Here is a 12,863-nt window from a genome sequence, read left to right as displayed (position 1 = left end):
CCGTTCGGACTCTATCGTACATTCAACAGACAGACAGACGGACATGTCTAGATCGTCTTAGAATTTAATAAGGACATTAAATATTTCGGTGTGTTACAAACGGAATGACAAAATCAATATAAAAATGATGGTGGATACAAAAATATTTATGTAAAATCTCTAATGATTATAAACTGTGTTCTTCAAACAATCAGACATTTAAAAAAAAATAATGAAAACTTTGTTGGAGCATATTTCATACTTTTAAGAAACACTTTTTTTATGGTTTTTTTGTTTCCCTGTTTATGACCTTTTATGTAATAAAAAGTACTAAAGCAATAAATCTATTGTTTATGTGCCAATGTTCTTCAATATAACACCTAAGTTTCCAATATTATACTCGAATTTATGTTGCGATTATAACTATGTAGTATTTTCAAATATCTACATATGTATGTACGTACGTATGTATGTTTGCATGCAAATCTTCTGAATTTAATTATTGTAAGTAAGACTTCTTATATGTAAAATAAGTTCTGTAGTTGATTGTCATTGACACAACACTAATTATGTTCAAGGTTAAAGTAATTATGATTATTTGATTGGATAATGTTGAAAACGCATAAAATTATTGCAAAATATTTAAACATACATACAGCTTAGGGATTAAAATACTTAAATTTACTGACACAATCGAATTATAAGTCATTTTAACACGGTGATGACATTGAAGGCAAGTACTTATTATGCTCGCTTATAAGTAGGGAGTTAGGTAAGTACTTACTACGATACCCTCTAAATAAGGAGTTAAGTAAATATTTTTGTTTTTTTGAAAATATTAGATGCAATAACAATTCGTTTTCAGGACTGGGAGAAAATAACATGGGAGACTTTTGGATAAACTTGAATATTCAAAACTTAATTCTGAATATGTATTTCTATAAGAAAAAATTAGAGGCCGAATCGAACTATCGAATTTTCTATTCTATTATATTTCGATCGATATCTAAAGTTCTTTAATAGTTTATAAACACAATTATATCTATCTATATAAATAAAAGAGTAATGTTTGTTCATAATCGATAACTACGGCACCTGATAGGACAAAATTTCAAATATATGTATGTTTAGGGGATCGTGAGAAGTATTCCTGTAAAGTTTTAACTTTCTCCGACAGATGGCGACGAAGTTTTAAATTTCAGTCAATTACACCTAAACCGCTAAATTATTTTAAAATTAGAGTGGTACATATTTCTTTACGTGTAAAATCCACATGTCTAATTGAGGGCCTGCAACGCGGACCGGCCCTATATAACAAACATTAATAAAGTTGCACACCTTACTGTATTTAAATGAGAGAATACATTCTACCCATACTTAGAATAAATTCAGTAAAAGTGAGAGAATGAAAGAATTATACAAACTTATGTAGTTAAAAATTTATATTCGTGTGTGTCGAATCTTTAATGCCCTATATTTCCCCTTATTATTTTTAAGCCTTATTCTATATTAATGAGTTTTTTAAGCTTTAAGAAATCGATCTTTTTTTCATTTGTTCAGATCAGTCAAAAACATGAAAAATTATAAAAAATATGTATAAATTACAGACGGAATTATAAATCCTATTAAAAGTATCCCAAAGAAACCCTAAATAGAGCAAAGCAATAAAAAATTTTTTATTCGATTAGCCACTATGAGTGCCCAAATCAAAAACACTAAACTGGTCAATAATTGTTCTTCTCTTGAAATATAAAAAACTTTCTCTTTTTATCTCTTTTTTCAATTTCTCTTATACTCGTCGTATTCAACTCTAATAATTAAATTCTTATTCTTATAATGCCGCCACAAATAAACATTTTGCAAATTTTTATAAATGTTACTTTAATTTTAAACAAATAAAAATACAAACAGTCAGTCGGCCGCTACTCGCTGTTTATCGCAGTCATACGAAATGTGATTTAAAAAAAGCTCAAGTGATAAAATTTGTAAAATAAAATAAAAATAAAAAAAAAAAACAATTTTAATATGTAGCATGTTCAACAAACAAATAACAAAAAAGTCAATTTAATAAATTAATTTCGAAACATGATAAATTTGTATACAAATTGCACAAGAAGTGTTAAGTAAAAATAAAAATAGAAATAGAAAAACAATTTAAATTAGGAAAAATGGAATTAAAAAATAAATTTATTCAAATTTACGGCATTGTTTACGCAGTGATTCTTTTAATATGTTTACCCAATGAATGTTTCATGGATTCGGTAAATTATGTGTATTTAAATCAAAATTGGACATTAACAAATCAAAATCATTGTAAGTTTTTTTATTGTAAATAAGTACTTATGTGTTTTTTGTAAAATGTTTAATTCAATAATATATGTATTATAATAAATATAATTGAACTAGCGTTATTTCCGATTGAGTTAATTCATTATTTATATAGTTTATCAGATAAATTGTATATGTTTGTTTGTACTTACCTTAGAATTTGTTGCATTTTTTAATAAAATTTGCCTGCAAATATATTAATAATAAAATAAATACAATTAAAAAAGGCTTTGGTTGCTATATAAAATTATCTATTATTTGTTAATAAAAGAAAGAATAATGTTATAGTTTTTTTTATCAATTAGCAAAGATATTATTATAGAGCACATTATTACGATTTCAAACCAAATATAGTTCGAGACACTGGAAAAAATTTGTTTTAACAAATATAACTGGGGAATAAAGGACATATTCATAACAAAAATATCTCTACAAAATTTTGTAAAAATCGGTTTCTAATTGACCCTTCCCCCATATAAGATTACCTTAGAAAATGACTTTAGCGCTCATAACTGGCTTAATAATAACAGAATACAGATCAAATTCGACACAAATTCTTGTAAGAAAAAAAAATATATATCTGATCGGACCATAATTGAACACTGCTGATATTAAAGGGCCTATTCCGGATTATGTTTGTCCTTAATTATTTTAACATAAAGTAACAAACTATAATCGGGCGTGGCCGACCATATGATACCCTACACCAATTGCGAATATTAATTGTGATTCATTTTCAATAATAAAGCATTTATGTTGAATCTTACATAGGCTTCAAATAATGTACGGTTGTACGCTGACTGGGAGAAATAAAAGACCGATTTCAATAATTTTCAACACCCAGTGGATTCAGAGAATAGTATGTGACACATTTTAACAAATTATATTGAAAATTGCGAACTGTAGCGTGCACACAAAGTTTACACGGGCACAAAGACGGACATAGCTTAATCGAATCAAAAAGTGATTTTGAACCGACAGGTAAACTTAAGGACAAATATTTTTGAGTGTTACAAAGATCAGCACATTGTGCCGATTTTTGGATAGATATTAGTATATTAGACGTAGTTAAGAGATAAAAGGCCCAAATCTGAAGGTCCGGTTGTATGGGGCCTAGGACAGAAATTAAGCCGATCCTTATAAAATTTATTGGAGCCAAATTTCATCGTGATAATAATGTTTATAGGTGAATTGTTGACATTCAAGTAATTTTCTGAAGGGAACTTTGTATAGGGGTTAGGGTCAAATAATGTCCGATCTTTACGAAAATCGCTGGAATTATTAAGACTTATATAAAACTAAGTTTTGTCAATTTTTGTAGAGATAGTATATCATTTGAGGCCCGATTATTATGAAAATCGACAGTGTTATTTATAATTATATCAAACGTAGTTGTGCCAATTTTTGGAAAGATGGTAGTATATTTGACGTAGTTATGAGCTAAAGGCCCATATCTTATTTGTGCCAAATTTTATCGTGATTCTAGTGTTTATAAGTGAATTGTGGACAATCAAGTCTTTTGCTGAAGTGGACTTTGTATGGGGGATAGGGTCAAATAATGCCCGATTTATATAAAAATAAGTTTTGCCAATTTTTGTAGAGATAGTATATCATTTAACATAATAATGGGGTCAAAAGATCTAGTCGGGGGTCCGGGGATAGGAGAAATAATGGTCCGATAGACTGACATACATAGCTAAGACGACTCAGGAAGTGATTCTGTGCTGATTGGTATACATTAAGGTGGCTCATCAGTACAAACGCATAATACCCTCCCCACTATAGTGGTGTAGGGTATAAATATATCGTCGGCCATGCCAGGCCATATGACACCCTACACCAGTTATGAATGAAAAATGTGATTTATTTTTCATAATATTCCGAAAAACTGATTTTCTTAATGAGGCTATGTGAGCAAGGGGCAAATATGGACCTATCCCCATAAAATTTTGTGGATGAATTTATGATTAAATAAAAAGTATTTGTTCTCAATTTCATAGCGATATCATTATCGGGCTTGGGTTAAATGTGGCCCGATCATTATGGGATCGGCTAATAAGATTTGCACCAATCCTTCTAAGATTTTGGTTTCAATAAAACTTGTTATGTTAATGCTTTCTAAGCCTTTTATGAAGAATTTGATCCTATATGACCCGATGCTCATAATATTTGACAGCAAGATTTTTTATCCTACAAAACTAGTTCATGATGAATTTTATCGTCACATATGGGTGTTGTCATTCTATAAAAAATGCCATTTAAAAGGGATAAGGTAAATTATGGACCGATTCTTAAAAATACAATTAGAATTATGTTCCTATAAAACTTGTTTATGTCGAACTTCTATGCTTTACTATAATTTTGAAGAAGTTGTTTTTATACCCTACACCACTTTAGTGGGGAGGGTATATTGGATTTGTGCTGATGTTTGTAACATATAAAAATATTCGTCCTAGACCCACCTTAAAGTATACCAATCGGCTTAGAATCGTTTTCTGAGTCGCAAGCTACAGGTCGCATTTTTCAAGATAATTGGATGAAATTTGGCACGCACGTTTTATTTGACCCAAGGACGAAGCCTATTGAAAATGGTTAAAATCGGTCCATTATTTCACCTAGCCCCCATAGAACAGAACCCCCCGAAAAGGGCTTCTGAGCTCATAATTATGTTAAATATGCAGATATATCGATAAAATACGGCATAACTAAGTTTTATAGAAGTCTTGATAACCCTGCCAAATTTCATAAAGATCGGGCCCATTTGACGCTAGCTCCCATACAAAGTCCCCTTCAGAAAATTACTTGAATGTCCCAAATTAACTTATAAACACAAATATCGCGATGAAATTCAGCACAATAAAATATTATGTAAATATAAATATATTCACAAAATTTTATCGGGCTTGGTCCATATTTGCCCCTAGCCCCCATATAAAGCCTCTTTCAGAAAATTAGTTTTTCATCCATAAATTGCTTAAATGTATCGGAAAATAAATCACATTTAATATTCATAACTGGTGTAGGGTATCATATGGTCGGCCACGCCCGACTATACTTTCTTACTTGTTTATGTTGAATCAAGTTATAGTTATGAGCGTTAAAGCCATTTTATGAGAAGGACCTTTTATGGTGGTAGAATCAATAACGGACCGAGCTTCTTAATATCTGGCAGATATTTTAGTTTCTAAATAACATGTTTATGTCAATTTCGTTGATATGCTGGAATTTTGAAGCAAATTATGAACTTTTAAGTAATTTTCTGAGAAGAACCTTATGTGTGGGGTAGGGTCAATTATGGGCCGATCTCCATAAATTTTGGCACATAGATTTTTGGTACCCCGAAAACTTGTTTACGTCGAATTTCGTAGCTTTACTATTATTTTGCAGCAAGTTATGAGCGTTATATTAATTTTATGAGGGGACCTTATATCGGCGGTAGGGTCAATTATGAACCTATCCTCATAAATTTTGTCAGAGAGATTTTAGTTCCTCTAAAACCTGTTTATGTTGACTTTCGATGATTTACTGAGATTTTGAAGAAAGTTATGAGCTTTAAAGTAATTTTTTGAGTGGAACCTTATATGGGGGTAGGGTCAATTATGGGCCGATCTCCATAAAATATAGGAGAGATATTCTAGTTCCCCTAAAACTTATTTACGTAGAATTTCGGTGCTTAACTACCATTTTTAAGCAAGTTATAAGCGTTAAAGTAATTTTCTGAAGGGGAGCTTATATAGGGGGTAGGGTCAATTATGGACCGATCATCATAAAATTTATGTTCCTCTAAAACTTGTTTATGCTGACTTTCGTTGATTTACTGCAATATTGAAGCAAGTTATGAGCTATACCTAAAGTAATTTCCTGAGGGGAACCTTCTATGGGGGATAGGGTCAATTATAGGCCGATTTCCATAAAATTTTCTGAGAGATTTTTTTTTATGTCGAATTTCGTTGCATTGCTATCATTTTGAAGCAAGTTATGAGCGTTATTGTCGTTTTCTTTGATGGTGGGTATAATAAGTATATATAATCCTTGATTCTGAAATCAAATAGAAATCGAGCTCAAACTTTGGTATTATTTCAATCTGAATGAAACTTAAATCAATCTCATTTTAAACTCAATTTAATAAATAATTAAACCGAAAATTCTGAGATCAATTCCAGTTCCAAAAATTATAAATAAGAGGTAAAATTGTCACCGCTCCGGATTGATTTGAGTATGGATTTACTTAAATCATTTTTTTGAGTGTAACCGGTACTGAATTACCTCAGTTATTCAAAACATTTTTTAATAACCGTTGATATGTTCATAAAAGTTCAAATTTAAATATTAATAATTAATTCTGTATCACATACCTTTGGCTAGCAAAAGTTCCATTTAGTCATGCTATTTAGGTATGTATATCGGAATTATTATAAATTTTGTATGATTTGTACCATATAATATTCATTAAAAGGGGAAAATTTCAATTACTATATATGTCTCTTTAGATATCTATATGCCAATGAACTTAAAACATTATGTAACACTATTCACTTTCAAGTAAATGTTATTTATTTACTTTACAGCTAAAATTGTTCAAACTCAAAAATATCTAATATTTCTTAAAATACTTATAAAAATCCTAGGGTTTGGAGTTGATTTAAATGTAAAACATAATGAGTTTTTAATTTCACTATATTTTTAGCCATAATAAAAACCGATATTACCGTGCCTTCTGGTGTCTATTCTGCTCTATATGGAGAACAAGTATTGGATTCCTACAATGATGTTAAATTAAGATGGATTTCATATGATAATTGGACCTACACCAATACTTTTGCAAGTAAGTTTTAGAAACTAAATTAACATATTTCTCACCATCAAACTTTTTTAACTGCAGTACATCCCACTGAATTGAAATCCTTGCGATTTGTAAATCTAACATTTCATGGCATTGATACTGTGGCTGAGATACGTTTAAATCATTATCTATTGGGTAGAACGGATAATATGTTTGTGCGCTATAGCTATGATATAACAAAAATCTTAAGGGCCGAAAATTTTCTAGAGGTGGAAATAAAATCACCTATTTATGCTGCTCTACAGAAAGCCAATGAGTTTAAAGAGAAAAATATTACTATACCACCGAATTGTCCAAATCAACGTTACCATGGGGAGTGTCACATGAATATGTTGCGCAAAATGCAGGCCAGTTTTGCTTGGGATTGGGGTTTGGCGGCGCCTTCAATGGGTATATGGAAATCTGTGGTAATGGAATATTATGATATGGCTATAATGCGTGATGTTGATGTGGCCTTAAGACATAATCAAACACATTGGAATATGAATGTCAGAGTGTTTATTGATTGTAATGGCCAGAAAGATTTCATAGCTGAGTTGACATTTTATGCAGTGTGAGTATTGTTAATAAAAATAGAGGTAAATTAATGTTGTTTTATGTTCCTTTTGATGATGACAGTGAATTACTAAAAGAAGCTTTGGTAATCAATAAAGTAATAAGTTATAAAGCTCCAATGATAATGTTTGATGTGGCTATACCTATAGTAAGTTTACCATCGCAATTTGTATTACATTTGTATTACCTTTAAGTTCAAATATTTAACCAGGAACAAATAACTCTTTGGTGGCCTAATGGTTTTGGTGATCAAAAACTCTATCCCTTACATTTCACCCTGAAAGCCTGGTGGAATAAAGCCAATTCTAGCTTACGTGATAAGATTATTTCACAAAAATCTATAAGAATTGGTTTTAGAACAATAGAGCTAGTAGAGGAACCTGTGGCTGGGGGTATGATTTTTTTTTAGAAAAGTTTTTTTTTTAATGCATATAAATATTTGATTTATTTGTTTTCCTAGGTACTGGCAATACATTTCTATTTAAAGTCAATGGAAAAGAAATATTTATGAAGGGCAGTAATTATATACCGAGTCATATATTACCAGAATTCAGCAGCGATAAGACTAGAAGTGAGTAATTATTAATATTGTTTTCTTCTCTAAAGTTGTAAATTAAATTAAAGTTAATAAGTTGCTGTTATCTACTTATAGTATTAAGATTTGATTTTTATAGTTTTACAAGAAAAACAAAATTATATAAAATACAAGTTAGAATCTATAGTCGATGTGATACCCTACACTAGTGAGTATGTGCATTATTTTTTATAATAAAGAATTCAAGTTGTTCTTTCCCTTAATTCCGAAATATTTTAACAATTTGATGACAAAAAAGTGATTTATGAGGATAAAGTTTTTCATCTTAATGACTTGAAAATTTTTTGAAGGGGCCTTTGTATGGGGACTAGGGCGAAGTAAGCACCGAGCATTACGAAAATCATCAGTATAATTTCTACTTATATAAAAGTATCTAATGGGGACTAGGTGAAATAATTGATTCATTGGGTCAGGAGATAAGTACATGCCAAACTTTATTGAATTATCTTGAAAATTGCGTCCTGTAGCGTGCTCTCATGGACACGCAGACGGACGGAAATGGCTTATTCGATTCTCAGCCTATTTGCATACTTTAAGCGCAGTCGAATATGACCGTCGATCTGTCTGTTTGTTTGCAAGTTTGTTCAAATCAATTTTCTGAATACCCCAGACATCATCGTTATCCGTATCTTCAATAATACTATTAAAAATGCTTTCGAAAAGTTTTATATTTAAACTCAGCGAAATTGGTCCATAAATGTATGTATGACCAAAATTCAGAAACCACCCATAAAAGCATTTTGTTTTATTCTCAATTCTCAATCTTCTCAATATTTCAGAAACTATGGCAGCTAATTCAACACATTTTATCACAAGGCCCTATAATATTTAATATAATAGAATTTTAATAGAATAATCTACAAGTTTGGGTAATAAATTTAGAAAATTTGGATCGCATCACAATTGATAATAGCATCCATATAAGGACCATCTCCGAAAATAAGTTAAACGTACATAATTCATTAAGAAATAACCGTATAGGGACATATAGAGAAATTTTCGGATCTGTTTATAATTGATCATAGCTTCCATACAAGGACCAATTCCGAAAATCGCAATTGTCATTAGGAAACCAAATTTTAGCTATCTTTTCAAAAAAAACTTATAGCTGAAGGTTATTTAAAATAGCCAAATATAACATTCTAACTTGTTGTTCTTTAATTTCACTTTTCAGTCAAACACCTCCTTCAAGCAGCCAAAGATACACATCAAAATATGATACGTGTCTGGGGAGGTGGTATATACGAATCAGATGAATTCTATGATATAGCCGATACATTGGGTATTTTAATATGGCAAGATATGATGTTTGCTTGTGCTATGTATCCAGCTACTGAAGAATTTTTAGCTTCCGTAAGAGAAGAGGTCTTACAAAACGCCAAAAGAATTGGACATCATGCAAGTGTGGCCATTTTTGCAGCAAATAATGAAAATGAAGTTGCCTTAGCACAAAATTGGTATCAAACCCTTTTTCATTTAGACAAATATAAAGCAGATTATAGACAATTGTATTTGGCTACCGTGATACATGAACTCAAAGTATTGGATTATCCCACCAGGCCAAGACCTCTAGTATCATCCCCTTCAAATGGTAAAGAAGAGGTAAAAGATAATTATATTTCAGCGGATCCACAAAATCCTAATTATGGTGATGGTAAGTAAATATCGTACACACAATAACAATAATTTCAATTTTGTTCCTTGCAGTTCACTTTTATGACATTTTCAAAGACGCCTGGAGTCCTAACATATATCCCCGTCCTAGATTTGCATCTGAATATGGTTTTCAATCTTTACCTTCTATGCCATCTTGGCTTAAAACATTAAATGATTCAGATAATTTAGAGAATTTGGTGCAACATAGGCAACATCATCCGTTGGGCATGTTGGCCATAACCGGTTTAGTTAGACGTCATTTTCCTCTGCCCTTGCCAGAAGATCCCGATTATATAGAAGCTCTAGTATATTTCAGTCAAATTTCGCAAGCTATGGCTACAAAAATCGAAACTGAAATGTATCGTAGTTTACGTGATACTCAACACAGAACTATGGGTGCCTTATATTGGCAATTAAATGATGTATGGGTGGCACCTTCTTGGTCTTCGATAGATTATTATGGAAATTATAAGGTAAAGTTGAAATTATTTCAAACAATTATTTTTTTAACTTAAACAGTTTCTTTTAGATATTGCATTACTGGTCTAAAGAATTCTTGGCTCCTATAGCTATAGTGGCCTTGTTCGATTCCGATACTCAATCCTTAAATGTTTCACTGATATGCGACTACTTTGAGGTAGATACTAAGGATTTACTAGTTACCTTGAACATTTACAAATGGACGGAATTGTTTCCCAAGGAAACACTACAATGGCCAGCTATTTTGGTAAGACCTTATTCACGTATAAATTCAATTAATAAATAATATATGGAACCCTATTAATAGAAACCCAATGGTGTCCATTATGACAAAGTTATACCCATTACCGATGTCATTAAGCATCCTTTTGATAGCAGCAATTGCTTTTTAGAATTCATATTGCAACAAAATAATGAACATCTGGCCCGCACGTTTTATTTCCCGGGTACTTTCACACAATTGGTTAAGGATCCCGGTTTAGAGGTTTGAGAGTTAAATACAAATTTCATTTTTAAACATTAATTTTTATTATTATTATTCCGTTTAGCTTAAAGTTACTCACACAAATTTGTGTAAGACTACACAAAGTCTTAAAGTGAACAGTTACAGTTTAACTTTAACTACAAAATATCCTGCAGCTTTCGTTTACCTGGATCTTATACCGAATCAGTATAATATTACAAAATATTCATTTTCACATAATGGTTTTATGCTGGTGTCTCCTATAATGGTTTTATATTTGGAGATCGAAGCTAAACAGTGTATTGATAAATTAAATAAGAATGATATTAAAATATTAACAGTTAATCAATTTAGGTTATAATAGTAGTATAAGATGATTTATATGTTTATTTTTCCTTTAAATATTTACAAACTTATTCTCAAAGGGACTTAGCTCAATATCTCAAATATTTTAATGAGATATTTTAAACTAAATATTACAGATATTTTAGAATAATTTTATAGTTTATAGTATATTCTACCAAATATATAATAAAATTTTATAAAATTGTGTAGAAATTTATTAATACAACACTGTATTCAATTTTGGATTTATTTTTTTAGGACGTTGTTATTTATAAAGTTAATGCATTTTCGATGATTAAGAATACATACAGCTTCTTAAGCCAGAAATTGACTAAGGATCCATAAACATTTGATGCGGTCTGTTCGTCGGTTTATTCCCAGCATAAGTTATGCTTACCGGGTAATGTCATTTTGAGGAAAATAATTGATATCCAGGGCTCAAACCACATACCTCATGTTTGTTAAACGGAAGCCCTAGACAATTGGGTTATAAGAAATCTAAATTGTCTCCTTCTTTACCAGTAATTACCTATTTAGATAAACGAAATAATGTGCTTGAGAATGATCATTGATTGCCAAGTAATGTGTGAAATAATTACTTTCATTACCATGTAAGGAGTTAAAATGGTAAACTTTACTTACACAATAGCATTTTAAGTCACTATTTTAACACGGTAATGTCATTGGAGGCAAGCACTTACCACAAACTATTACAAGTATTTGGAAAAAGTAGTAATTGTAAATCGTATGAAAAACGTACACAGCTTCTATATCTTCACTGGCAAAATGATTAATGAATTATAAAGTATTTCAACAGCACATTATTAGTAAGACCTTATAAGACTACTTCTATGTAATCCAGACAATATGTAGTAGTCATTGAGAAGTATGTTGTTAGGTAAGTAATTACATTACCTAGTTTTTGCTGGAATAAGCCGTCAAAATTTTGTGTAGAAGAGTACGGATGCCTCAGAGGTTTTACATATATACTTAACATATTCGTGTCGAATCTTACCATGATATCGTTAATAATTCATGAGTTATTTGCGATCAAGATATTTTCTGAAGTTGAATTATGTCCGTTCAATTGATTTTCGGAAGGGGAGCTGTGGACAATTTTGGACCCATCCAGGTTTTATTTAGTAATACAATGTCTATATTACATTTAAATCTGCCAAATTTTTTGGTAATACCAAAGCTCTAGAAGGAGTTATTAACGATAAATTTATTTTCCGGAAGTATGTAAATTTGTATGTGAGCTATATGAAATTTAGAACCGATTCTAATAATTTTAATTAATTTAATTAATCCCTGATCGAAAGAAAAGACTTGTGAAAAAATATGTTGAAATCAAGCAGGAAAAAACTAATTTAATATCTTCATGAGTTATTTCGGAATTTTGATCATATCTCAGTTATTTATGGACCAATTATGCTGACTTTAAGTATCGGTCTTCTCAAAGGCATGTCTGATAGAATTATTAAAGACTTGGATCGCGCAGGTACTTGGGAATTTCTGAAAACTACATACATACGAATAGACAGACAGACATGGCTAAATTAACTTTGCTATCTATATGAACTCGGAATATATAAACGGAATGACAAACTTATATGTAT

At 30.7% G+C, this 12,863-nt stretch overlaps 1 protein-coding gene across 1 annotated transcript; it reads left to right on the top strand.

Moving 5' to 3' along the window:
- Positions 1 to 1,897: 1,897 nt before the first annotated feature.
- Positions 1,898 to 11,446, top strand: LOC119599574 (beta-mannosidase). The gene is made up of 11 exons (XM_037949384.1): positions 1,898 to 2,292; positions 6,995 to 7,132; positions 7,190 to 7,703; positions 7,769 to 7,853; positions 7,917 to 8,097; positions 8,166 to 8,276; positions 9,475 to 9,954; positions 10,008 to 10,429; positions 10,486 to 10,683; positions 10,744 to 10,920; positions 10,985 to 11,446. Exons 1-11 carry the CDS (start codon positions 2,148 to 2,150, stop codon positions 11,258 to 11,260), a joined length of 2,727 nt encoding a protein of 908 aa, XP_037805312.1. The 5' UTR covers positions 1,898 to 2,147; the 3' UTR covers positions 11,261 to 11,446.
- Positions 11,447 to 12,863: the final 1,417 nt, after the last annotated feature.

The sequence above is a fragment of the Lucilia sericata genome, unplaced genomic scaffold (genome assembly GCF_015586225.1).
Source record: "Lucilia sericata isolate MDLA Ls3-8-SP2 unplaced genomic scaffold, ASM1558622v1 Contig000082F_arrow, whole genome shotgun sequence".
NCBI classification, from domain to species: domain Eukaryota; kingdom Metazoa; phylum Arthropoda; class Insecta; order Diptera; family Calliphoridae; genus Lucilia; species Lucilia sericata.
This window is presented reverse-complemented; position numbering and strand designations above follow the sequence as displayed.

Bases quoted from the DNA above. Each gene is read 5' to 3' on its own strand.
- LOC119599574 (XM_037949384.1), top strand. From the start codon at position 2,148: ATGGAATTAAAAAATAAATTTATTCAAATTTACGGCATTGTTTACGCA. The intron at 2,293-6,994 runs GTAAGTTTTTTT...CTATATTTTTAG, and splicing joins ATTAACAAATCAAAATCATT to CCATAATAAAAACCGATATT. The intron at 8,277-9,474 runs GTGAGTAATTAT...TTCACTTTTCAG, and splicing joins CAGCAGCGATAAGACTAGAA to TCAAACACCTCCTTCAAGCA.